This window comes from Triturus cristatus, chromosome 2_2 (assembly GCF_964204655.1).
Source record: "Triturus cristatus chromosome 2_2, aTriCri1.1, whole genome shotgun sequence".
In the NCBI taxonomy this organism is placed as follows: Eukaryota; Metazoa; Chordata; class Amphibia; order Caudata; family Salamandridae; genus Triturus; species Triturus cristatus.
The window spans coordinates 458,351,548-458,378,903 of NC_140582.1; the positions used below are offsets into that span (position 1 = coordinate 458,351,548).

Sequence of the window (27,356 nt, forward strand, 5' to 3'; positions counted from 1 at the left end):
TTGCTGAGTGTTTAGGTGTTATTTTATTGCGACAGACAGATAGTAACAAAGGTGGTTAGTGAAAATATGTGAACTGAAGCAATTGTTAATTATATACGCTTCTCTTAACAAAATTACGGGATATGCTGTAGAGTGTATTTATGCGCCTTTATAAGAGAGAGTACGGTAGTTGGTAAAGAGCTGTTTTTTGCTTGCGCGTCTACTAAGGACAGCATCGGAGCTGCTGTAGGGACACGTTTGTACTGTACGTCTATTACGTGCTTTACGGGTGCCCCCCCCCCCCCTGCTCAGCAGTCCTGGACCCTGGCCCCCTGCAGGGAGTGGACTCGTCCCATATTACGCAACCCTTGCAGTGGACTCGCCACAGTGGCCGTCAGAGAGCATGCTTGCTCAGGTTTTGATGCTCCGCCGATGGCTTCTCGCCGCTCCCCATGTTTCTCAGGGGTGTGTGCCGAAAGCTGCCTACTCCTCTCTTGGTCCCGCGCTTCAGGGCCAGCTGGACAAGTTCGGGGGAGTCTCGGTATCTCTGGACGCCCCTCACCCGGTTGACCGCCTAGACCCGGCCTCCTTCCAGCGCCATCTACAGGGCAAGTGTGATCTGCGACACCGCACACAGGTAGCCCTGCTTTTACAGGGCATGCAGTTTAACATTACATAACAAACACCTCGTGGCTGCGATTACAGGTCCCTGAGACCCGCTTCAAAACAAATCTAGTCACACAAGCAATCTCCGGAAACAAACTGACACCTAGTGTACAGAGCTGTGAAATCTTTCTGAAGGTCTTTCAATTATAGGTTATTTATTGTCCTCAAACCTGAGCTGGGATGTTAAATACAATCACATACGAATTAGCGACAGTAGCAGAAAATGTATTGAAGGCATTTCGTTAAGCTCTTCCGTTTACACTAGTGAATAACTTGACACCTCTACTGTTGTTCATAGCACATGCACCCATCATTAATTTAAATAGAAATCGTTACATAGTTACTAATTACCCTGAAAATGTTTCAGGCCAGTCTTTTTCAAACAACGGTGTATACCAAAGACCCCCAGGCTCATAGACCTGGAGTCAGAGCACATTGCTTCGAAACAAATTGGTGATGCTGATTCCACACTTTTTATGAAAAAAGTGTGTGTGGTAGTGTCTCTAAAAAGGGGCGCTGCCTACATATTTTAGGTCGTGGATTAAACTTGTAAACGAAATTCCTGCGATTCCCATAGTGTGCAGCCAAGCACCGTCCTGGCATGTTGGTTCCTGTCTGAGCTTTGTTACTGCATCCAGCTATATACCACAATAAATGACATATACCTAAAATCAGCCAAGACTACTGGCTTTGTCAGTGGTTGTTAGTTGTTTAACTAAATGAGTAAACAGCAATGATAGTGTGGTAAAAAAATAATATTCAAAATGTTTCAGTTCTGTAATTGGGAGATTGTGAATGAAACATTACGAAGGCCTATGGAAGGTGTAGCGGTCTTCAGAGTGTCTCAAGCACTCCTGTTATGTTCACTCTGTGTTAGACATGTACACACTTTTTATTTCTCCACAACTCCTCCATCTGCATATCTAGTACCTCCAAACACACAACACATACACCCACCGTAAGCACTGCATTTTCATTTACTTTTGTCTGGCCAATATTTTGGTAATTGTATACCTCCTTCACACACATTTTCAGAGAATCAGAATTGCAACTGGAATACATGACCTCTCCGCTGTACACTCTGCAGAGAGGCTAAGGATTGGATCACTATGAATTCCGAACACCTTTTTGATCCACTGACGGGCACAGTGAGAAATTGGCATTGCCGTTAGCCTCAACTCTATAGTGCTCAATTGTGTTAAAAAATAGAAGCATACCCTGGAAATAGCTAACACTCTTATAGAATGTAAGATTAAGTAAATCATGTAAAATATAAACAGTAACTAAATCGCTGACGTTGATTACCTTATCTTTTTTTACATTGATTTTTTCTAGTATTCTATCAGTATTTTTGCCGTTACAACTAAGGACCAGTGGTGTAACTTTAGCCCCTGTGGTGCGGGGGCCCCCAAGCTCCAGGTAGCCCCCTCCAGCATTATGCATGGCCGGCCCCTGGCCTGAGATCTTCTGACTGGGTCTGGAGCATGGGGGCCACTCCACATACTTTGAAGGTAAGGCCCCCTTAAGCTTCGTTACACCACTGCTAAAGATGTGAATAGAGGGCCTGACAGGGACTCTTTTCAATGATGTAATCTTTACTTAAGGTGTTTTGGGTCATTTTCTTCCAGTCGTTGGCTTCATTTGCCTTGGAAGTGCAGCTGTCCCAAATGCGAGACCTATTGGCTATGCCAATGCTTGTTTTCGTATGACGTCGGGCGTTGGTAGTTTTCAGATCGTCAGCAAAGCACTACAGGTTGCTTTTATGTATGTGTCAAATCGTGAGAAACGTAGACGTGGAAGCCTGCCACCTCGCAACGGAGACAGATGTTAGTTAGGCCTGTCTAAAATAACTTCCTACTTAATCACTTCTTTCCATCGTACCTGGGGCTTCAGCACTTCAAACGCTTGCTTTCGTCATAAGCTCGGAGGGAATGAACCGCGTGCTGCAAATAAAATGCAGAGGCAGTCCATTGACCACCCAGTTCCAATTTACCCATTTTCCAACCATAAAACAATTTACCCATTTTCCAACCATAAAACAAGTTGCCCTTTTTCAAACTGCATTTTAAGCTGTGACCATCCATAGAATGTGTTTGCCGTGGGGGGGAATTCCAGAGGCCCCTTTACAAGTTCCCTCTGTAGCCAGTTGCACCATGTGTTTTTGAAAAAGATATCTGTGCTTCGTAGAAAACAAAGGACATTACGTTGGTTAATAAAAATGCTTACTGAAACAAACGGACACACAAAACTAAGAACCGTTTAAATACAGGCTAGCAATTGTTGGTAACTGACCGGTGACATTTTCGCCAGGGTGATCAAATGGAGCGCAATAGAGTCCAGGCGGAGCGGTTTCGATCTGTTGTCTGTTTAGTCAAGTTGAGAGCTAATGATTGCATGCTTTCAGGTGACGTCTGCTGCTATTTGTGCACCCCAGTATCTTTATTCCGGCTTAATTAACCTGTATGAGGCGAGGTTCATTACACCTCCTCTGAAGGGGCACCTATTAAATCAGCTGTTAAAGCATAAATGTTATATCCAGCTACTTATGTGTAGTTCTCATCAGGAGGGGGCTGAGAACAAAGCGTTTTGTTTTTAAAACGGCTGTTGATTTAATACGTCAATCTATGACTAAGTGCCTCTCTTGAAAGTGCGTGTGCCTTAATACATTAAATACGTGTATACTGATATATATATATATATATACATATATATATAATGCATGTATACTGAAATACATATATATATACATTAAATACGTGTATACTGAAATATATATATTTCAGTATACACGTATTTAATGTATTAAGGCACACTCACGTTCGAGAGAGGCTCTTAGTCATATGCATATACATTGACGGATTAAATCAACAGCCATTTTAAAAACAAAACGCTTTGTTCTCAGCCCCCTCCTGATGTAGCCTCTCCTAGGCAGTGTTCGTTTTGTGCTGCTGGCCGGCTGCCAAACAAAAGCAATTGCGTGTAATAATAGCAAAATTAAGAGCAGAGTGTTACCGTTTTACAGCGGGGCCTGGGCAGCAGCCATTTCCTTCTGTCGACGCTATCTTGCTTTCGCACTTTCATACACACAAACACACTCGCACAGAGACCATTTCCTGTTAGTTTCAACTTGTGGTCACTAAAACCAGAAAAGAGCGTGTCTTGAGCTAGTGCTCTGCCTGACAACCCTAGCCATACACGTCTTGTTGCAATTCCAGCTGTCAGAGCAGGGGGGAGTCCATCACACCGGGCTGAAGAGGATAAGCTGGCGATCTGCTCCCTGATGAGCAGAAAACAACCCCCCCCCTTCCCCCCCCGCACCCACATGCCAAGTTTACACCAAATTTGTCACATTCGCACAAGTACAAATAAAGAGTTACAAAGAAAAGAGGATGGGGTGGAATGGGAAAAGCAAATGGTAAAATGAGATGCAGCATGAACAGGACAGATAAGGAGAGTAATGAAGGACGAGAGAAAGAAATGCCAGAAAAGGTGCAACAGTGAAGGGAGAGTGATTTTTTAAAAAAAGTCAACAAATTAAGCCGTAGAACGGTGAAAACGAGGGCACTAGGAAGAGAATGACAGTTGCAGAGCACATTAAACCCTGGAAAGAACGAGATGAAAGGATAAATAAAACCAAAACAAGTGAATATTTCCTGCCAAGAATAGAATGTAAAAAAAAAAGACTGCAAACAATGGGAAAAAAAAAATGAAAGGAGGGACTGTAGATAATAAAAAAGGAACACACGTTAAAAAGAGCAGTCTGCTAGGAGAGAAATGGGGAAACACGAGAAGAGTCAACTAGACGCCCGGCCACAAGACGCGCTCTGTGGTAGGGGGGAGGAGCATTGAAGCAGGAGCATTGCAGTTGACTGGCTCTGATCATTTTAAGGAAGGCTTTCTTTGTGGCGATGCTAACTTCTGTTCTCGTCACTTGAAAGACACTTGTACGTTTTATGTTATATAACAGTACTGGTGGTACTCCCAGCCCCCCTTTGTGTTTTGTGGAGTACACAGATTATTTCAGTGCATCACTAACGTGTAGCTAAACTGCGGAGCTACAGGCAACACCGCTTAGTGATCTGCCACAGTCGCGTGTTCTCTGGGTTTCAGTCTGTGATCATTAATGGCTGTTTATTAGACAAAGGCACCGCTGCGAGCTTTTGAAAACACCAACGAGGGGGTGAAATTGAAAGAAACATCATGGCGATTCCTACCCCCCTCCACATGCACTGGAGGGATGGGATTCTTTTTTAATATATTTATATTCGAGAAGAACACAGAGAAATATGGCATTTGTGAAAAATAGGCAGGGAAATCGTTAGGCTGTAGATCAGGTATTTACAAACAAGACAAGCCCGGCTTCGAAAGTGGTGCGCGTGCGAGCGAAAGTGAAAGCAGTGCGTTTGCACATATGTTTGCAATTGACGCGCGACGTGGCGGGGGAGGGGCGAAGGAGCATTTAGATAATATTCAAGTGAGAGGAAAGCCAGATGGCACCTGATCGGGCGCGGAAAGCTGGCAGCTGCGCGCGTGCGTAACCGCAAGCGCTAGGCCAGCCAAAGCTTGTGGTAGCACTGTGAAAAGCCACTAACTAAATGTCTTGCAGAGCAGCGCATGTGTTGGCTCAGGCGAGACCTAAAGAGCAGCGCATGCGCTGGCTCAGGCGAGGCCTAAAAAGATAAAGGGATAGCCTGCAGTAATGCAGGGACAATTAAACATTGACACCTAGAGCTACTGCTGCATTAACCTTTTTCTATCTGAATCTCCAAAACGCCATTAAAAACTGTGAGACTAAAAGAAATCATGAAACGACACTTGTTAATTAAATTAATGTCACCTGCGACGGTTGGTATTTTTTGGCAATTGTATATTTCGGTATGTAAACATTTAGATGTATATGATCTATCCTATATATAACAAACATAATACATTTAAAAAAAATGTTTTTTTTACTCCACTTCATTGATAGTTTTTGTACAACACCATATTACACAATTCAAGTCATTTATGTCATACAATGGAAATTGTTTCGCTTATTATTTTTACTTATTATCATGAACTTGTCCTCGTTACAACAACGTTCTCACTTGCTGTGTCATTTCTATACTCTGGGATAAATTTGCAAAGAATTTCCGCAACACAGTGCAGCAATAAAAATTGCTGCGTAGTATTGAGTGAAAGGGAGAGAGTAGAACAGCGCCAAATCTACTAAGAAATGGCACTGTTTATTACGGTCCTTCTGCTTGCACAATGTTGGCTGCCTTGCGAAAATGCGCACACCCTTGCACCATAGCGTAAGGTTGTGTGATGTCAAGCATAGGTTTTGTATTGAACTGGGGTCCTTACAATACAAAATACTATTGTTAGACATATTTTAACCCTTTTATAACTTTGTGTGTGCTGTTTAGTATAGCATGCATGTAACTGTAGAAAAGGTTTGAGAAAGGAAAACTTTTCTCTAACATTATGCCTGACTCGAGGAGGTGTATAATTTTGATACAAAACCAATGGTAGTAGATAGGGATCTTCGTCAAAAACCCATGGATGGTTGCATGGGAATAGCAATGTACTACCCACTGTGTGCCCCATTGATGCAAAGTAGTGCTACATATTGCAATGCGCTACTTTGTTTTACTTTGAAGCTACTTTCTAGCGTAAAACATGGATGGTGTAGTGCATATAGTACGACTCCGGCTACCCAAGCATCACATGGATGGAAAGCAGCAAAGAAAACGATGACTCTCTTCCAATTGATTTGCATCAAAAACTGGACAACTTTTCTTAGCAGTGCAACGGACTTTCATCGTGGCACATTTATTTCTAAAATTGACTGTCTTTTGGGGGAGGGAATAGAGGGAGGATGCCAGGTATGTTGGTCTTTGAGGATTGCTTGAGTGCAGCAGGATGCCTTCAATGGACTTGTGGGAGTAATTAGCCCACTGAGCTATCCCAAAAGAATGAAAAGATGAAAAGCAGTTGCATTCTAATTGTACTTAACGTAAAAATGCGGTAAGAAATGGAATTGTGTGCCTCAAAATGTCAATTTTTATACTGCAATTTTTTTTAAATCAGTAACGCAATATCCCGGGGGCACTTTGGCCCTCATTATGAATGTTGCTGTATTTGACTGTGGCTTAAAGAGCCCGGACCGGTTTTGCCGTGTTGCAGTTTTATCATCCTCGGCCTGAGTTCTGCAGAAAGGGGTTTGCACAGTAATATTCCATGTTTCCTGTTTGCGAGGGGAAACTCCGACTTAAGCATTTTTTTCCTGCACAAATTTTGCCAGGTTTTCCCAGACAGAATTTTCTGCAGGGACATATAGCACGGGATAGTATGAAATTATTGCACCACTCCGACTTGGAATGTGTAGGCCTTATCCCGAGGGTTTTTGCTATGTCACTTACTTACGTTAAAAAGTGTGTAATTATAAATGTTCGAGCGGTGTACATTTCAGGTTTAGCATGCATTTCCCGTCATGACAGTCGCTTGCAGTCACGAAAGTTGTCAACACGCCGGTGATCTTCCATACATGAAATTGGCATTTGTGCTTGCACCATCACATATAATTTTAAGACAGCCGTGCTTCTTAGCAGACAGGTATGCTTAGAATAAGTGTAGTAACATTTTTACATTTTTATAAAAAAAGGTACTATTGGCTTTGAATTAAGGAAGAGCTAATTAGTTTATTCAGACTGGTTATCACAGACACTTGTGGTGTTGGCATGTTGCTGTTAATGGCCACAAGGTGGCAGCACATCCCTAGTTCTGGATTTCTGGATGGGGAAAGCCACAAACAGCGTTTCCTTTTTTAGGTCTCGCCTGACCCAGCGCATGCGCTGGTCTGGCGAGACTTATTGAGAGGGCTCCAAAAAGTGCTACCAGGCCAGCCTAGAGCTACAGTGAATGTGCGCGGGCGTGCGCGCCGCGCTTTACCACAATTACTTTCACTGTCACGGCCGCTTGGCATAGCCAGTAGGTCTCGCTTTTGGGACCTTATAAGGATTTAGTTATGCAACTGTTGTATGGCTAAACACTTATAAGGTCCCAAAGGCGAGACCTATTGGCTATGCCAATGCTTGGTTTTTTTTTGCAGAGTTTTACATAGCGCAAACTTGACCCGAATCCAATCAGGTATCAGAGCGCTTTACATAGCACCAGTTACGTTACATGAGGACACACATTCATTTTTTAGGTCTCGGCTGCGAAGGCTGCGCTTGCGCAGTCTCGCTCCGAGATTTAATGACTTGGAGAAGAGGGGCTTGAACCCGCCCCTCTTCTCCCCTGTTCTCCATTGGCTGGCCTCGTAAATGCTGGCCAGCCACTGGAGAAGAGGTCAGTCACTCCGATTAGGCCCCGTCCTTTTCGGATCGGGGGGCGTGTTTTTTGCGAGAAGTCTCAAGGAGGAGACAACAGCAAAACACGCCCCCGAATCCGAAAACGACGCTGCCTTTCTCCGAGGCATTTCTGCTCTGCCTCGGAGAAAGGCAGTGGTGTGCCTTTTGCTCTGCCTTGTTATTTATTTTACCTGTTCCTGTTTTACGTCTGTGTGAAAATAACAATTAGCTTGTTTCTCATGAATGATTTCCAAAGTAGCTCGACCACTGATCACTTCAATAGGGTTTTGGGCGCTCTCCAAGGGACTGAAATTTAACGGGTGCCTGCAAACAAATTGCAAATTATGTGTCTGTTGTTTTCTCGAAGTATGAGGTCTGTATTTTGACACGAGCGGCTCCGCTGGTGCTGCTGGGAGCCACCGAGCACTGAATTTCATACGAGAGGCATACCGGGAGCAGCGCAGGCTGCTGGACGCTCTGAGTCTGACATCATTGGCAGTGCACCGAACTGGAACCTTGGTCCTAAGAATATCAAGAGACACACTACTTTGGTCTCCCTGCCGTGTCATCTTTTTAAGAATGTTTGGTGGGGGGCAAGCAAGACGCATTTACACTCTTTTAGTGTGACCGGTTAAAGTTGAACATAGATTAAAGCTTAACATATACTTTAGTTTTGCGTACCATCATGTTTTAGTTGTGGCCCCACAGTCCTTGAAATGACGCCGCGTGGCCCGCACTTGCTGGACACAGCAAGAGGTCTGACCTGTCCATGGAGCATGGGCTGGGAGAAGCAGGAGTGAATGCCACAGCCGTCAGTATCTTTAGGTCAGAAGCAGTATCTGGACGATAATGTGACAATAATCACGTGATTTGGTGGGGGTGGGTGGGATATTCCTAAGTAAATAACTTGGGGCTTATTTACAAGCCCCCTTGCGCCATTTTCCCCATGTTAAAAATGAGGTAAAAGTGGCGCAAGGGGCTTGTAAATAAACCCCCTTGCACTTTTAATTGCATTTACATAGCGCTTACTACACTTGACGAGGGGTTAAAGCGCTGTACGGCGACTAGCACGCTACTCCGGGACCCAAGGAACAATCTCCCTGCTTTAGACACAGGCCCTCGTGTGCACACACAACCACAAGAGCACACGTTTAGTGCATTAATTTGCACGTGTGCCGTGCTGCGACAAAGCGTGCTACGGATCACATTTTTGGCGCTAGCTCCGAGTGTGGAGCAGAGCCCCGGTCCGTGGACGCGCATCAGAAGTCCGGTCTGGGCGATGATTAACTCGGTGCTCTAAGCACCCTCTGCGGAGATCTCTCTGGTAAACAGCCGCGACGGAAACTCAATGAACTTTAGGGTTTTCATTAAATCTTCAGTACCAAGAGAAGATGCCCGTGTGCATTCCCAGGCAGTAAACCCCAAAGCGCTGCGAAACCAGACAAACTGCTAATGCCAGCTTCCGGAGGCGCAAAGTGAGAGGAAGTGGCCACCCCTCCGCTGTTTGGCCTCCTTCTCTTCCCAGATGAAAGACGGGCCTGAGATTCCAAAAACCCACAGATGTTCCTATTGCTGTTAACCTTATCAGGTAGGGTCTAGGCGCTTAGAAAGAAGTGGGCACCAGCAAAGCGATAGGTGAAACCTGGAAGTGACATTTAAGACAAAAAAACACTGATGTGGCAACGTGATACATCTGACTTAAAATGACCCGTATATGTTTGAGCATCCTTCGGGGGTTGGACGGGGGCGGGGTCTGCCTGAGCTTTAGAACAGGACGTTATGTTTTGGTTAAAGTGGGCGGCCCAGGGCTTTAACTTAGACAAGCATTTACAATGCAATGGTCTCGGCATTGGTAAAGTTAGAGCTATTGGCATTGCTCATGACATTATTTTTGTTTATGTTTTTGTTTTTAAAACATGTAAAGAAACAGCATTGTCATGAGCAATGCCAATGGCTCTAACTTTACCAATGCCGAGACCATTGCATTGTAAATGCTTGTTTGTTAGGCACGGGAGATTAAGTGATTTGCCCAGAATCACAGGATGTTCAGCGTCATTACCGAGACTCGAATCCAGTTCCCCAGGTCCGAGGTCGAGCGCCCTAGCTGTTAGGCCAACTCCTCTCCCCTTGCGGGAGCGAGCAAGAGCACCATCTGTTTGAAAGTTAATTACCAAACAGATGGTTTCAAAGCTCGCTCCTGCAAAGGAATCGTCAAACGTGCACGCGTTCCCATTGAAAGCAACGCAATGCATGCACGTTTTTGGCAGAAAAAAACAAATTGATTTCAAGAGGTCTCCTCCTAAGCAGCGCATGCGCGCTGCATAGGCGAGACCTAAAAAACAACTCTTAAATAGGAGAAGACATAAGAGCTTGGAGTGGTATGGAGAATATGAAAATATACTGTTGTTGTCCAGTGTAGATTCAGGCAGTTACAAATAGGTTTCTATCGAGTAGCATGGTAGTGATTTATGAATAGATGTTGAGTTTTTTCCTGAATTGCAAAAAGATGAGAGAAGTTATAATGTAACAGGGATGTTGCTTTTGTATTTAGGTATGTAGGTAGATATAATGTGCTTTCTAGTCTTTCCTTTGTGCATTACTTCATTTCTGTCTGGCGATGACTTCATGGCTCCTCTGGTGGCGCTGCCCTTCTGAGTTGGTTTGTTTCTCGACCTGGTATGCATTGGCATGGCTTTGGGTGGCTTTATAGGTTATGCAGCTGGTCTTCTAGATAATGCAGTCTTGGAGTGGGAGCCAATGTAGTTATTGGGTTGATGTGGTCAGACTTGTTTACGGCGCTGATGAGACGTGTCACTACTTGTAGCATGCCTCTCTGGGGTACCAGTGTGCTGTTGTGGCGGTACTGGAGCAAGGCTCGCACTATCATTGTCAAGTCAGATGTGGATCGCACAGTTTAATTTTTTCAGGAGAGAGCTGGTACCAGGCAGTCTTGTTTTTTTTTTTTGCTATGTTTTATGTGTGTTGTACGTGAAACCAAATGATTTTGCTTTAGTTGTAGCTGGATGGAAAACCATCAAGATTCACGTCAGATAGCCTTTATTTTTTTAAATGTATTTTTGCCATTGATATTTGCCTTTTCCAACGGATTTCTACTTGCATTTTTTCAAAGACAAATTTACAGGACAAGTACGCAAGCACTGTTGGGTCGCTAAAACTTCACCATTTAAGATGCATTACTGTTAAGGGCTTGAGCAGCCGTGATCATGGCTGACTTGTGTACTCTTGTCTTCTCTAGATTCCATAAAGCAGTGGAAAGTAGAAGGCAGAATAGCAGTGTGGCTCCACATTCCCATACAGCTGAGCAGGTTGATTGCCAGTGCTGCTTCAGAAGGCTTCACTTTCCACCATGCAGAAGCGACCTCTGCCACCATGACACTGTGGCTGGGAGACGGGCACAGCAGACTGCCAGGATATGCGACCCATCAAGTCGGAGTTGCAGGTTTGTTCTTAGTACTACTCAGTGATTCATGTTTTTTTGGCACCTTGCCCCAAACATCTGTTGCAAAACTTTAATCTCTGCATGGGATCACAACTTTCATGATTTGAGTGTTTGGTAACTGTTTTTCATGAAGGATTGAATCAACTTCGACATAGATTCAAATGGTGAAGCAATTCATAATTGTGTAAGTTAAATAGTTACTGTTAGAATCCGGATTCTCTGGTTGGCACAGGCAGGTACTTGTGACAAGCAGGGAACCTTTCCTCTAGTCACTCCTAAAATAACCCCTGCTCACCCTCTAGGTAGCTTGGCACGAGCAGACAAGGCTTATCTCAGAGCGTTATAGGTTAAGCATTAATGAACACATACAATAACCAAGTGACAACACTACAAATGGACACCGCACAGGTTTTATATTAAAAATAAGGATTCTTTATATAGAGTTACCACAAGATCATTAAACGACAAAAATACACAATACTGTTACTTTGATGGTAGAATTTTGCTTAGTTCTCTTAAGTTCTTAAATGCGACACTTTAAGTCAATGTACCTTTTAGATGCGACACGCAGGGCAACGAAAGTGTTGCAACGATGTTGATGCGATGAAGTTTTTGGTGCAAAGCAATAAAGACGTGAAGATCTTCCAGATGTGTTACGCTTCTGCGATGTTGCGAAAAGACTCGACTCGATGCGTCAGCTACAGCGGCGTCACCCTTTACGCGATGCGACGACAGCGGCCTTGGCAGCGGCACTCTTCTCCGACGTTTGCGAGACGCTTCCGCTCGATGCGATGCTGCAGCGGCGACACCCTTTACGCGATGCGACGACAGCAGCTCCGACGGCGGCACGCTTCTCCGTGGATGCGAGGCACTTTTCTTGATGCGGTGCAATGCGACAGCTACGATGGCTGCGATGGCGTCACTCTTCTTCCTCGATGCGAGACACTTCTTGGATGATGCGAGACGCTTCCGCTCGATGCGATGCTGCAGCGGCGACACACTTTACGAGATGCGGCGACAGCAGCTCCGACGGCGGCACGCTTCTCCTTCTTGAGTCGCACTTCCAGCTCCTTGCGACACGCAGTCCCTCAGAAGGCCCAACAACAGCAGCAGGCACTTCCAAAGAACTCTGGGGAGCTGGGGGGTGAAGTCTGTTGTTCCTGAGACTTCAGCAGGAGGCAAGCTCTATTCCAAGCCCTTGGAGATCTTTTTAAGCACAAGTTGAAATAAAGTCTTTGTAGTCTTTCTCCTCTCCTTTAGCAGCAAGGCAACCACTGCAGGCCAATCTCCCAGATCAGGGACAGTACTCCTCCTTACAGCTTTCCCAGTTCCTTCTTCTCAGGCAGAGGTTCTTCTTGTCAAGCAGGATCTAATTTCTTGGGAGCAGGGTCCCAATACTTATACCCCTAATTCCTTTGTTCCTCTGGGGTAGAGGGGCCTTTGCCCAGTCCAAACCAGTTCCTGAGCACTTTGTTGACCTGACTCTGACTTTCTATTCAGGGTGCAGGGCAGAGACATCAGCCGCTCCACAGGAGGTGGAGCCAGCATTGTGGTGGCAGTGCACAGCCCTATTCAGCGTCCAGATGCACTCCTCCCACCCATCTGGATGTCAATCTCTCTATTCACCACCAGGCTACCTAGCCCTGCCACTCTGGGTTTCCCCAGCCCTGTCACTCACACAAACCAGACAGGCAATACACATCATAGCAGAGGCGGGCTGAAATGGTTAGGCAAGCAAATACCAACTTTCTAAAAGTGGTATTTGCAAACACAGAATATTAAAATAAACTTTACTAAAAGATGTATTTTATTATTCTGAGTTCAGGCATACTAAACTCGAATTTCTACCATGTTCCCTGGGTCTGTTAGGATCATAGGATGTAACAATTCTAACAGCCCATTCTGGCCTATGGGAACAGGTAGCCTTGCAATAGTGAAAAACGAAAATGGCTGTAATTCACTATTAGGACATGCCACACACATCAGGGCTTGTCCTACCTTATGCTTACAATGCACCCTGCCCTTGGGCCTACCATAGGGGTGACTAATATGAAGTTAAGGGAAGGTTTAGGGACTGGGAAGTGGGTGCACTTGCCCAATCAGCATGACAGTACCAGACTGCACGCAAGTTCTGCAATGGCAGACCTTAGACACATTTTACTAGGCCGCTTCTGTGGGTGGCACAACCAGTGCTGCAAGCCCACCCGCAGCATTTGTATTTACAAGCCCTGGGCACTCCTGGTGCACTTTACTGGGGTCTGACAGAAAACCAAATAAGCCAATCATGGAGTCCAACCAACATATACATTTTAAATGGGGAGCAGTTGCACTGTGGCACTGGTTGGCAGTGGCACAGTGCTCTGAGCAGCTAACACCAGCAAAAACACATGAGGCACAGCGACAAAAAGTGGAAGGGAGACTCACGCCAAGGTGCCAGGTCTAAAACGTGTCCCCTCCAGCTGAAAAGTGGGGAGAACTATCCTACCCCAGGGAGTTCCTCATCACTAAGGAGGAAAAATCTGGACAGACCGTCAGCATTGGCGTGATCTGTACCAGGGCGATGTTCCACCGTGAAATCCATACCCTGTAGGGAAATGGACCACCTCAACAGCTTTGGATTCTCACCCCTCATATGCATCAACCATCTGAGGGGCCTGTGGTCTGTCTGAACCCGGAAGTGAGACCCAAACAGGTAGGGTCTCAGCTTCTTCAGCGCCCAGACCACAGCAAATGCCTCACGCTCAATAGCACTCCATCTCTGTTCCCGTGGAAGTAACCTCCTGCTAAGGAAGGCTACAGGTTGATCTAGGCCCTCTTCATTAATCTGTGAAAGAACAGCCCCCACACCATGCTCTGAAGCGTCTGTCTGAACGATAAACTCTTTGGAGAAGTTGGGAGCCAAGAGCACGGGCGCCGTGCACATAGCACCTTTTAGGGCCTCAAAAGCTTTCTGACAGGTGTCAGTCCAAATATCTTTCCTGGGCTGCTTCCTAGAAGTCAGCGCTGTCAAGGGGGCAACAAAGTTGCCATACCCCTTGACAAACCTCCTGTAGTACCCGGTGAGACCTAGGAAGGCTCTCACCTCTGTCTGGGTTTTGGGCGACTCCCAATTTAGGATGGTTTCTATCTTGGGTTGAAGGGGCGCCACCTGGCCGCTCCCAACCTGGTGCCCCAAGTACACCACGGAACTCTGCCCGATCTGGCACTTACTCGCCTTGATCGTGAGGGCTGCCCTCCGCAGCGCCATCAACACTTCCCAGAGGTGGCGCAGGTGTTCTTCCCAAGTGGCGCTGAACACTGCGATGTCATCCAGGTAGGCTGCACTGAACGAGTCCAGTCCAACCAACACCTAGTTGACCAACCTCTGGAAGGTGGCAGGGGCATTCTTCATCCCAAAGGGCATAACCCGGAACTGGTAGTGCCCATCTGGGGTGGAAAATGCTGACCTCTCTTTGGCCCCCTCGGTCAAGGCGATCTGCCAGTACCCAGACGTTAAATCAAACGTGCTGAGGTAGTTGGCAGCCCCTAGCCGATCTATGAGCTCATCAGCTCTGGGGATGGGGTGCGCGTCAGTCCTGGTGACTGAATTGAGTCCTCTGTATCCACACAGAACCGGAGATCGGGTGTGGCTCCCGGTGCTGCAGCCTTTGGGACCAAGACCACTGGGCTGGCCCAAGGACTGCTGGAGGACTCAATTACCCCGAGTGCAAACATCTTGGAGACCTCCTCCTTGATGCAGGCCCTCACCCTGTCAGTCACCCTGTAGGCCTTGTGCCTCACAGGCGTACTATCCCCAGTGTCCACATTATGGACGCACCAATCAGTGACACCGGGAACTAGGGAAAACAGATCAGAAAATTGTCCCAGCAGCTGGCGACAATCATTCTGTTGCTCAGGGGTCAGGCCGGAAGAGAGGATGACACCATCCACTGACCCATCTTGCTCCTGGGCTGACAGGAGGTCAGGAAGAGGCTCGGTCTCCTCTTTCATCCCAGCATCTGTTGCCAAATGCATGACCACTTGGGACCTCTCCAAGTGGGGCTTGAGGCGGTTGACATGAAGGACCCTTAAGGGGTTCCTTGGAGACCGCAAGTCCACCAAATAGGTAGCTGGACTCTTGCGCTCCACAACCTCAAAGGGACCGGTCCACTTATCATGGAGCACACAAGGCTCCACGGGGGCCGAGACCCACACCTTTTGTCCATGCTGAAGCTCTACCAGAGTGGCATTCTGGTCGTACCACCGCTTCATCTCCTCCTGGCTGGCTTCCAGATTTGCCTCAGCAAGTTGCCTGAATCGCCTAGTCTGATTCCTGAAGGCCAGCATGTAGCTATATACATTCTGGGGAGGTTTCCTGGGAGATTGCTCCCAGCCTTCCTTGACCAGACTTAGAGGTCCTCTCACTGGGTGGCCATACAGGAGCTCAAAGGGGCTGAACCCTAGAGACTTCTGTGGCACCTCACGGTACGCAAAGAGAAGGCATGGCAAGAGGACATCCCACTTACGCCTCATGGATTCTTCCAGACCCATTATCATGCCCTTGAGGGTACTGTTGAATCTCTCAACCAACCCGTTTCCTTGGGGGTGGTAAGGTGTGGGGAACTTGTAGGTTACACCACACTCTTTCCAAAGGGATTTCATATACTTGGATATGAAATTGGTACCCCGGTCAGACACCACCTCTGGAGAGAATCCCACTCGGGAGAAAATTCCCATCAGTGCACGTCCCACCACGGGGGCCGTCACTGTCCTCAGAGGGATGGCTTCCAGGTACCGGGTGGCATGGTCCACCAAGACCAGTATGAACCTGTTACTCATGGCTGTCATGGGGTCCCCTGGCCAAATAACATTTGGTGTGATCTATTGTAGTTCTTTGAGAAGAGAGGCTAAGGGAAGAGGGAGGCAGTGGCGTCATGAGTCCTCCGCTTTAGCAGCTTACGTGGGGGGAACCACTAAACGACTCGCTATCTGCATGACTACAGGCAAAAACTATCTTGTGGATAGCAGGGCATAACTGAGAGGCCGGGGTCAAGTGCTGTTATGTATCCCAAAATCAGTAAAGCAGAAAGAAGTTATGTCAATGAGGAAAAAACAGACAGAAGTAACAGCAAATAGTGGGGGAGATAAAGACAAGTAAGAAAAAATAATGTCGGAAATGAAAGAATTGCGGTAGAATCTATAAAGGAGAAAGTGGAGAAGAGAGAATGAGTGAAAGTAGGGAAAAGTGGAAGGAAGGCAATATGAAAAGACGGAAGGAAAGGTGAAAAATAACATGGAAGTGTGGGTGAAAGAAAAAGAAGGATAAATGCAAGGACTGATGGTTGAAAGGATTAAAAGTGAAAGAATGAATGGATAGAAGAGTGAAAGTATGGCTAGATTTCTTTGGGGGAACATGGTCGCTGGATGGATGAAAACATGGAAAGGTGAAAAGATGGATTGATGTGAGAACAGATGGATGGATGTTGCCGTCTTTAGTGCTGACATTCTGCAGAGCCAGCACATCCCTTGAAGGTTCTGACGAATGGATTGGATTAATGGAGAATTATTAGTAGGAGCTTTCTGTTCTAAGGCAAAGGGAATATGAAACATAAATATGGGATTGATGTGACAGTCCCCTGAAACAGAAAGCGTGCTGCAGTGTCTTTACTTGCTCGTCCTGCAGCAGGACATTCAGTATCTGGAATTTCATCATATTTACTTTGAATCCCAAGGCCTGCTCGTAGTGCTCGAGCTCGTCAATTAAGTGTGGATTAGATGCCCTCTAGGCTTGGATTACTGGGACATCGTCAGTGTACATGGTGATTTTAAACTCCTCTCTCGGCATGAATTCCAGCTATGTTGTTGTTCGATCACATTCTTCTGTCAGAGAGTCCATCGCTAAGGCTAATACATAAGCGAGAAGGGGCGTCAGAGTCAGACCCGGTTGTAGAGGGGTGGCCGGTGGGCCAGGCCCTCCCAATGGAGCCCTCTGGCCCATCTAGAAATGGAAGGGTGTCCATTTTTATTTTTTATTTTATTAGAGCTCTTTTTATTGGTACAGTCAAGCAAGATCGTCCTTACATACAAGAAATCATTACTTGTTTCAGTGTCACATGTTCGGACTCGCACAGAGATGTCACAACTTTTGATGTCCTACATTTCAAGATGGTCATATTGCATAACAATTAGGGTGTTCATTTGTTTTATTTTTAATGTTTCATGTGTGCCTTAAGCTCATGCTTTTTGCTTTATCCACTCACATAACTAGCAGTGCCGGTGACTCGGAAACTTGTAACTCAGTCACAGTGGGAATGCAGCCCGGTCTTTTATCCCAAGGCCTGTGCTCCAGGGGAACAACATGCCTTCTTGGTTTGCTTTCGGGACAGTGAACAGCGTCTGCTTTGACCCTTGCAGGCTACAGTCAGGGCTTTGATTATGGTGGCCCTGCCATTGCTCAGACCCAGCAGAAATTCATATCAATAGGGCCATTTTTTCCCAAGTCCTTAACTTAAGCAAAACACTGATCGATTTCTTAGCAGTGACTGTAAAAACCTTTCTCATGTCAGTAATGCGGTCCATGTTTACATTTCCTTTCATCTTGCCTTGCCTATGCATGTTTGTTTTGCTCCAGATGTGTGTTGCGGGGTGTTTTTTTCATGCAACATATGAGTCTTTTGCAGCTCATGCTGTGAACTGAGTCACTCTAGCTGTCTGGGTGGGATCAGGGTGTCTATGGCTCTTAATGGCAGGGCACAATTGAGAGCTCTGGAGTTGAAGCTGGAGGCAGTGCTAGTATCTCACACTGCATGTCAGTGGGTCTTAAGTGTTCTGATTAAATGCCACTGAAATCATTCAGTTTCTGTAGAGTGCCCAGAGCAGTGGTCACATATGTGCCAATTGTAATTGCCATTTTATGTGAAAGTGGGTGAAGGGGGTATACAGGGCTGTGAAATATTGACAGAGCCAAAAGACAAGAAAATACTGCATTTACAGGTGAGGACAGAGAGAATGAGAGAGGGCATGGTGATTGGAAGGAAACTCAAGGAAGTGCATGCATGAGGACAGCCTGAAAAGGTAGAGATGAAGAGGAAGCTGGCATGTGGGATATACAGAATGATTATTTCAGAGAGATATGTGGAGAAAAAGGGTGTGCTTTTCTACCAGAGTGAAATATTGCCTAGGAAGACGGTGTTAAGCGGAGGAAGGGAGTGACTGAGACACTCCAAAGACTACTGCCCTTTCCACAGACTTTAGTAATGGTTAATTTGCAGTTTCTTATTTTCAGAATTAAAAACATTTTCAATTCTGAATGTTTGCAACTTTATAATTGTTACTCATTTATCTGATACTACTAACAAGCATTGGCAACATAACTAGGTTTGCCTTGTTTTAGGCATAGGTCCATTGTTGTGAGATGTCTAGCGGAGTTAATGGAGTGCACACAACTAAGCTGGCTTTTACCATAATATGTAGTAATTATCGTACCCTGCCCTAAAGATGCCTCCATGGTCTTGCATCTTCTACTGCTATTTAGTGGATTCCATAAAGTGGTCTACTGTAGCCATAGTATAGAAGTGCCCCGGGGGCGCAACAGGCATTTGCGCGCCCCTGGAGCACTTTGGTATTACAGAAGTGGCCGCAGACGCTTGTGCGACCCTTCTGTAATACCGAAATTGCTGGCGCACATACAGCGCTATGGCTTCCTCAAGGGCGTTCCCTCCTCTGGATGGGGCCTGCCCCAGGCAAATGAGGGAATCCATATGCCTCTGCACCCGCCGTAGAAAAAAAGCTCTCAGGAGGCGCACTGACCTTGCTCCACCTAAAAGCTTGTTCACTGTTAGTGCACCCCCTGATTGCAGGTCTCAGGAGGGGGGAAAGAGGGTCCCATGAAACCCCCAAACATCCCCTTCATAAGTGCAGGCAGGTTGCTGGCTGCACTGTGTAAACATGGAGCGGCTTTAAAGCAGCCGCTCCGTTTTTCACATGAATTCGCTGCCCTGGGAGCAGCACGAGTTCGCTGCTTCTCTGGGGGCAGCGCATTCGCCCTAATACGGCGTATTTTCTTTGATTGCACCAGACACACGTTTTAAAAGATACCCGGCGCAATCAAGGAAAATGCGGTGTATGTATAAAATGGCCCCTGGTGTTGTGAAAGCACATCCACTGGTGGGGCTCCTTTTGCTCTTGGATTGATTCAATAAACTGATTCACCTGGTGGCCTAAGAGTGCTTCAAGAGGTTAGGCTCCTATTGCAACTGGGTAGACTCCATGAAATGGCTTACTGGTGGCTCAACAGTGCCTGCAGTGGGTAGGTTGTTTTTGTGTCAAGACCAACCAGATCCCCTTCATGGGGCACCTTTTCTTGTCCTGCCACGTAATCCTTGGATCTCGCATCCATAAAGAATAATCCGTGTCAAAGCCACTGCTATTCAGATCACCAACAAAGACAAGGGCTCTCCCAAAAAGCAACACAGATGAACTTGAATGACACTCACCTTTCTATACCGCTTTATATGTCGGCGTTTTTTAATACTGCTTTGACACATTTTAATCACCTTCTCAAGGCACTCCCATATGACGTGAAAACTCTATACTTTAGATGACACTGCAACCAACATCCATCCACATGTAAGATAGCGTCAGACCTAGTAGCCCACTTGGAGAGCCCACTGAGGCCTCAACAAGAGGTGCAGAATGCAATATAGAAATGCTACAATACCAATTGTTGAATAATAGTCATTACAAATGGTGTCTCTGAAAGGATGATAGGGCTGTGTCAGAGTCAATCACATGTCAGTGAATACATCAATGATGTGGTTGCTGAGCATGTGACTGAATCAGTCCCAGGTTGTTCCCACCTTCATACATACCAACTTCTTATACTTTCTATGCGCATTTTAAAATAATTCTCTTGTGTGCTTCTTCCTCATACCCTACCAAACGCTGATCACTACTACTGTCCCAAGTGGTTTCAATGCACTATGGCTTTTCTTTAAATAACTGTTAGAGAGAAACTAAAAGTCCCATGTAAAATCATGATTAATCTTTTGTATTTTAAGCGAAGTTACTGGCCCAGTATGCATGAAAATGCACCATTCGCCGGTTTCCCTGAAATTCGGCCAACGACCCATCATCTCCTTAAAAGTACAAAACATATTTTGTTTTGATCCATGTTACTTGCCCACACTGTCACTCATGCTTCCAAAAGTTCTCAAATAGAACTCCTAACCGTATGAAAAAATGTATTTAAATACTCTCAACGTTTGACCTGTGACACTGTTATATCTATTAAAGTGAAACATGTATGGATGTTCGAAAACATTTTGACTGACGGCCAAGAATGAGATCCTGCAAGTAGTCCTTCACCAGGGCCACACAAAACCTCCCCACTTGCCTGCTATATGAATTGAGTTGAATTACAACACTGCACTCCAACTAAACACAGCGAGTGCAAGCTCCCATTAGAAGGTAGTTGCAAGTCAAAGATAGAAAAGTGGGTAGTAAGGCTTATTTAGTAACGCTGGATGCAGTGGCTACAGGTCACTAGATGCAACATTACCAAAGATGTTACTTTTGCTCCTTAGACATGTTCATATTAGACAGATTTTGTCAGAGATAATAAATTAGGGGTACGAAATTAAGTCAAAAGTGAGTTCATATTTTGACTGTGGTCGCATTTCAGTCATTTAGATTGTGGCTGTGCAGGGCAAAAGAGCGCCTTCTTCTTTCTGAATTCCGTACATTGAGTTCAGTGCATAAAGTTATTGTACACCTTACTTGTAATAGTGCTGCGAAATAAGAAAAACACTGCAACCTGAGCCGTAGAGCTATTGTTATAAGAAAAGCAGACCACCACTCTATAGTAACTTGGGCTTATGTTTCGAGTCACCAATGAAAGTTCGTGTAACAGATCCGCAGAAATGGTAGCACTTATTGTTTGACCTGACGGAATGTTTTGCAGGTTAGAGTTTGTAATTCCCAGCACGATGCAGAAGGGGGCAGCATTGTCTTACAACTGTATTGGTTCACTTTAGAACATGTTTAAACATGTCTTTCTGAGTTCTGAAAACGATATCCAAATAAGGCTTCCACCAAATGTTTATCTAGTTCTGGCAGGGGAGCGACCCGGTATATACCCTTCAATCTGTGAATACCAGTAAAAATAACTTGAAATTAAGTATCGGGGCGAGTTTATTCTCTGAAACATTTTTCAAAATGGTGGGAAATAGTGCCTAATCATGCATTTAGAAACAAACTTTAATGCGGGCACCAGATACTAAAACGTAGCCTTCCCACAAAATAATGCAGCTTGCACAGCACTTTGTATCAGGTAAACCTGGCAGAACTGCCTTAGATGTCAGAACAATATTATTGTGGTGTCCTCATTAGCTAATTCCTTGTTCAAAACCGGCTGCATTCATTTACAAAGCCATCATGACCAGCACCCCTAATTATCTTACAGAGAAGCTCTCCATTTCTGTGTTCTTGGCGATCGCACAACCAGGATACCATCAGGCTGCAGACTAAGAAGTGTGCAAAAAATTTAAAACAAAGGCAGGAGGCCTTTTCCATCTATGCACTCAAGATCTGGAGCACACCCCCTGCATCCACCAGGACTGCCCAAAGATACCTCACTTCAGGAACACGTTGAAACGCACTGCTTTGAAGAATACTACAATCCAGTGCCATTCACTCCTTGGCTTTATGCATGTCTTTGAGTCTGTACAGGACTCCACTGCCCTTTGGCTAGGTTTGTGCTATACAAATACAGCATACATTCCAACATAACACCCCTAGTAGTAGTGGTGCAAGTTCACTCTGATGTCCCAGCTCTTAAGTGCCAGTCCTCTCTAATGGCCTCCAAGTGAGTCGTTACACATTCCCTCCTACCAACGTTAGCCTAAGACTCCGTGCCCTGACCCCTCCACGTCAGGATCCTTTGTGTTCAGCACCAGAGCCTGCACTTAGTGTGTTCTCATCCTCCTCTCCCTCGTGTAAGTGCTCTGTGAAGGATCCTTTGTGACTCTTAGTACCCTCCTTCTCAGCTCTGCACAACTCTGCCTTGTTTCATTCAAACGCAGACAAATCAGTTCACCCTTTTAATCCTTTTTGTGTCAGATTGCCCAACAAAGATTCCTGATGCCCATGCCAGGAGGTTTTGTTCCCTTTTTCTAAAGCCAATACCCCAGCCACTCGTGGCCTTGTTTCTTCATCACACACATTTTTAGGTCTCACCTGGCATTGTAGCACAGGCGCGCTGCTCGCTCTGCGAGGGCCTTTTGGAATCGATCCAGTTTCCGAAGGGGACTTGAAGCCCAGCCCTTCTTTTCCATTGGCTTGCGTCATCGTTAATGTTAAACAACAGCGCGTGATTGGAAAGCAGGCTTTTTTGTTACCGCCCTGTCCAATTTTAGGACGGCCCACCTGGACAGCCCGACGCCATCTTGGTTTGCCGTGACGAAGTTGCAAACTGTGCCAATAGCATCGCGGCGCGGCGAGCTATCTCTTCATTACACAAATGATCCGCATTCCCAGTCCCCCACTTCATTATTTTAGTTTAAGGAGCTGCATACGATGCATCGGTCCTATCCAGCTTGTTCCTTTGTTTTCAGCACGGTGCCGCTTCATTGCTGCCATGCTTCATGTTTATTACTTCCTGCATGAAATGCGCCCCAGACACCGCCTCAGTGAGATCACAAACTGGCATAGTTTGAGAGATACAAACTGCTTAAAGGAGATGGTAGTGCATGTGCTCGCTCACGCATGCAAGCTTCTAACTGGTCACTGACCGGAGGTGCACGGCAGCTGCACAAATGCCACTTCACAGGTCAGGTGAGTGGAGACGCTTAGCCGAGCAAACTTCTGTTCAGGCAGGAACATCAGGTACACGGTTAGTAAAGCGAATTCTAGGTTTGAGCAGTGCTTTAAATGGGCAGGCACTCTTCGGTACTGAGAACAAGCACTTCTCAGCATTACTGTAATACATTTAATTGGAGAGCACCGGCACTTCTAAGGAGCAAACAGGTACTCTAAAAAGAGAGTACCTGCACTTCTATATTTTCATTCAAAGCACTGGGGTTGAGACTCACCAGAGACACCCTGACGAGCTGAGGCCGTGAAGGTGGCCTCAATTGCATCTCCCAAAGTAGGCAGCCTGTGACGTAATTGAAAAGTGGCAGGCACATCCCAGGTTCCACTGTGGCATGGGATACCACTTGCCTACACATGTCAGGTAACGTGATAATGCTCTGGCTTGCAAGGGCTTTCAGATACTGTGGGTGGACAAGGCCAAACAGATTCTAATTGATGCCCAAACACAGAGTTCTCCAACATATATCCATAAAAGCTGGACCCATAGCAGATTTTAATATTTAGTAAATTAGCGTAACTCAGACATATTCCATGTAAATTCATCTTCTATGGATATCCAGAAATTCTGGCATCAGCCTGGCCCTGCTAAATGCGGAGCTGAAATCAGAAGTGAATGCCACGTTGCTAGAATTAAATGTCAAAAATACTGATTTTACATTCCTAAAGTCAAACTTGTGTGACCTAAAAGGTTTGTTCAGGAATTATTTTGTGATAAATGTCTTGTAGGTACATCTAATTCAATGCAGTTTCCCTCAAGATAAATGCCTGTATCACAGTATCTACTCAAAGTCATGGCATCTGTGTCTTTAAAAAACAAGCATTGAAAATGCAATGGGTCTCACCTTTGATTAAGTTAAAGCCATTTGCTTTGCTAATGGTATTGTATTCTAGATTTGCATTATTTAGTGTATATTTGCAATGCTTGTTATATCAGCTGCTGCATGTTGTTGATATACACCCACCCGCTCTGTCATCCTTTTATCCACTCTCTCACCAGTCATTGATGGACAATCTCCTGGCCACTACCAAACCATACTCCTCCTTCTATCCACCCACATGAGTTACTTACTCATCTACTTAATGACTGGTGGACTTTCAAACATCCATCTACTTACCATACCATATGCCTCCCTTCTCCAGCACTCACACCCAACCACACAACGATTTTTACTTAACACTGCAGTTATTAAATCTTTTATAGTTCATAGTTAAAAACAACTATTACAAAGCATATATTTCCTTGTGGTTCAAGAAAATGTGTGCTTGGCCCCTTGCGTGTACCGTTTACTCTCCCTGCTCTAAATTTGCCAATTGCACTTTTTTTCTAGATGTACCCTCGTTTTACTTTGACTGAATATGCCTTTCCTTTTCAATCTAAAGTTCTTAGAAGTGAGGAAATTCAAATACGGCCCCATCTTTGCTTGTAACACCCTTTTGCAAGGCGTTTCACGTGCTTCCAGTGCTGACTCTGCCCTCTTTGGCCCGGTACCGTGAACGACCGCCCCACTTACACCCGCTGTTGCCTACATTAATGGCGAACAGGTTCTAATTGAACAGATACTCTTGGGATTAACAGATCTCACTCACTGGGAGACCCCCTGAATATTAGGGTCTTCTTCACCGTTTAGGTCCTGAAGAAAGCCCACTTGACCTTTCGGGGCACTTGAAGGGCTGAAACATGTCAACCTTTTTTATGGACACCTTTTTTTGCAGTGCACATGGCCATAATTAGCCTCTGAGTGCACACCGAAGACCTTTTATAACTTTCCCGCATCCAGTGTAATTAAAGATTCTTTACTGGTTCAACGGGATTTTTAACTTTTGGATATTTTTTTCACCACTTGTCACTTCACCAGAACTCACCTTTTTATTCTACGATCACTACTAGAACGACCAGTGGAACGACCTCCAGGTGGAGGAAGCATTGCACTAACCCGATGATGATGCTGTCACGTTGTCAATAACGAAGAGGAGAACGAAAATATACCGCTCAAATCGATCCTGACAATACGTGATTGAGGGTTTCTTAATAGTACCTTGTACTACCGTTGCATTCCCTGGTTCTTTTGGGACTAGTGATCCACTCCCCCATTGATTTTTAGGTCCACTCCCCCATTGATTTTTAGGTCTCGCTGAGCCAAAGGCTCGAAGAGACATTTTGTATGTGGGATTTTCGAAGTGCTACCCACAGTCTTTTGGCTGGCCTAAACCTTGAGTGCACGATCACATGCACGTGCACAGCTGCTCCCACTCCCCTCTCCCTTCTCTATAGCTTTGGCTCCTTTGTTTTTTATTACACCCTCCCTTCTCTCCCCGCTGTTTTCACACTGCCCCCTCCCTTCTAATCAGTTTCCTTTCTGCTCCCTTGATCGCGTCTCCGATCACTTTAACTACTTCAAATGCAGCGCGCGCACCCCTGCTTTCACTTTTGCCGTGTCTCGTTGTTATTTGCAGCGCGGTCCTCGCGCTTGTTTATTTAATTTGGAGCGCGGTCCGCTGACTTTAGCGGCCGTGCTAAGTTTATTTATTTAATTGATTTGGTTGATTGTCCTCCCCTGGCTTTTCTGATACTCCGGTCTAAAATCTAAAAACGGCATCTGTGGCTTGTACACAAATGTGACCATCATTCTTTGATACATTCTAGAAAGAACCTCCTTTTTTACTCCGGAGTTTCACGTACACTCGCATGTTCTAATATTAATGCAAACTTGAAAGGTTTCACTTCACCGCGGCGGTGGATTGTGGCTTGGCAGTGGGGCATTCAAGCAGCATAGAGCGTTCTGCATCCAGCGCCTTAACTAGACGGTGGATTAAATTTGTTTAAAAAAAAAAGTTGGGTCTTTGTTTTATCTAAGTTTTAGCTGTTCTGTGCAGTCCATGTTTTGCCGCTTTACAGTCGGTAAAACTGAACTATTTACGAAGGCAACTGCTCCGACACTTTGAGGAATTTCCAATTTCCCTGTCTCCACCAGTTAAAAATAAATATTAGCGGAAGCCGATGGATGCTTATCGACACACTGATTGATGAAAACACCAATGCAGCGGGACACGCTTCTAGGAGCCACAATCCGAATGGTGCTTCGGCTCGTAATAGATGTTAGAGACCTTCCTTCTGCTGCAAAACAGCTACCCACTCCCTTTCAAATAGTGCGGTCTTTGGGCAGCTGTCCCGGGGGCACCTACCCAGCACACGAACTCGACCTCTGACCACACTATCGCCCCAGTCTGATGACAGGTCCCCGTGCCCCCGCCCTCCCCCTCTTCCTGCTTGCCCACACTGTGCTCTTGAGGGCCTGAATTTCACAGGCCTTACTGTCAAGGCGAAGGCCTGGGGCCGCCGAAGTTCTTTAACTCAACTCCGATTCCGGAGTTTTACGCACGGGTCTTGGCTTTCACTGGGGAGGGGGCGCCATGGAATTGTCTTATAGGGGGTGGGGCCGTGATTCAGAAATGCCATAGCCGAGCAGCAGCCACGGGGACATGCGCTACTGAGTTGCTGAGACATGGGGATGTAAAACTGCACCAGCATTTTCACCAAGATGAACACGCGCCTTTTTAGGTCTCGCAGACCAAAGCTGCAGACTTTAGAGCTGGGTAATGACTTAATGACTTAATCTCCCGTGCCTACAATTTTTTTTGTTGCAATGCTATAGTTTGAACTATTTTGGCATTGTAAATGATAATACCTTTTATTTATGTGTTAGTTTTGAGAACTGAGAAATAAAATGCATGGTCATTTTCAATGCCAATAGCTAAAACTCTCGGAAATGCGAGACCTATTGCATTGCAAATGCTTGTTTGATACTTGAGATAAGGAAGCTGAGTGGATCAGAGGCTCTTCTTTCTCCCCCCAGTCTGATTATTGTAGCATTTTTATTCCAGACAACGCCCCTACAGTATACCAAGCCATCTCTAAGCTACATAAGATCGCTGAGTCTGTTCACCAGGATGAAGGGAATTGGTCTCTGATGGGATGGTTTGGGGGACTACTGTCTACATGGGGATGGAAGATTCTTACCTTTGTCGGAGCGACTTTGGCTATTCTCTTCTCATGTTGCCTTTGCCTA

At 45.6% G+C, this 27,356-nt stretch overlaps 1 protein-coding gene across 1 annotated transcript in view; it reads left to right on the top strand.

The window, feature by feature from the left end:
- Positions 1-207: 207 nt before the first annotated feature.
- The window catches only part of NUDT6 (nudix hydrolase 6), a 114,131-nt gene continuing 86,982 nt past the window's right edge, over positions 208-27,356 (top strand). The window contains exons 1-2 of the mRNA XM_085641547.1: positions 208-587; positions 11,236-11,439. Of these exons, the coding sequence (XP_085497673.1) occupies positions 383-587; positions 11,236-11,439 (409 nt within the window). The 5' untranslated portion in view covers positions 208-382. The remainder of the gene's footprint in view (positions 588-11,235; positions 11,440-27,356) is intronic.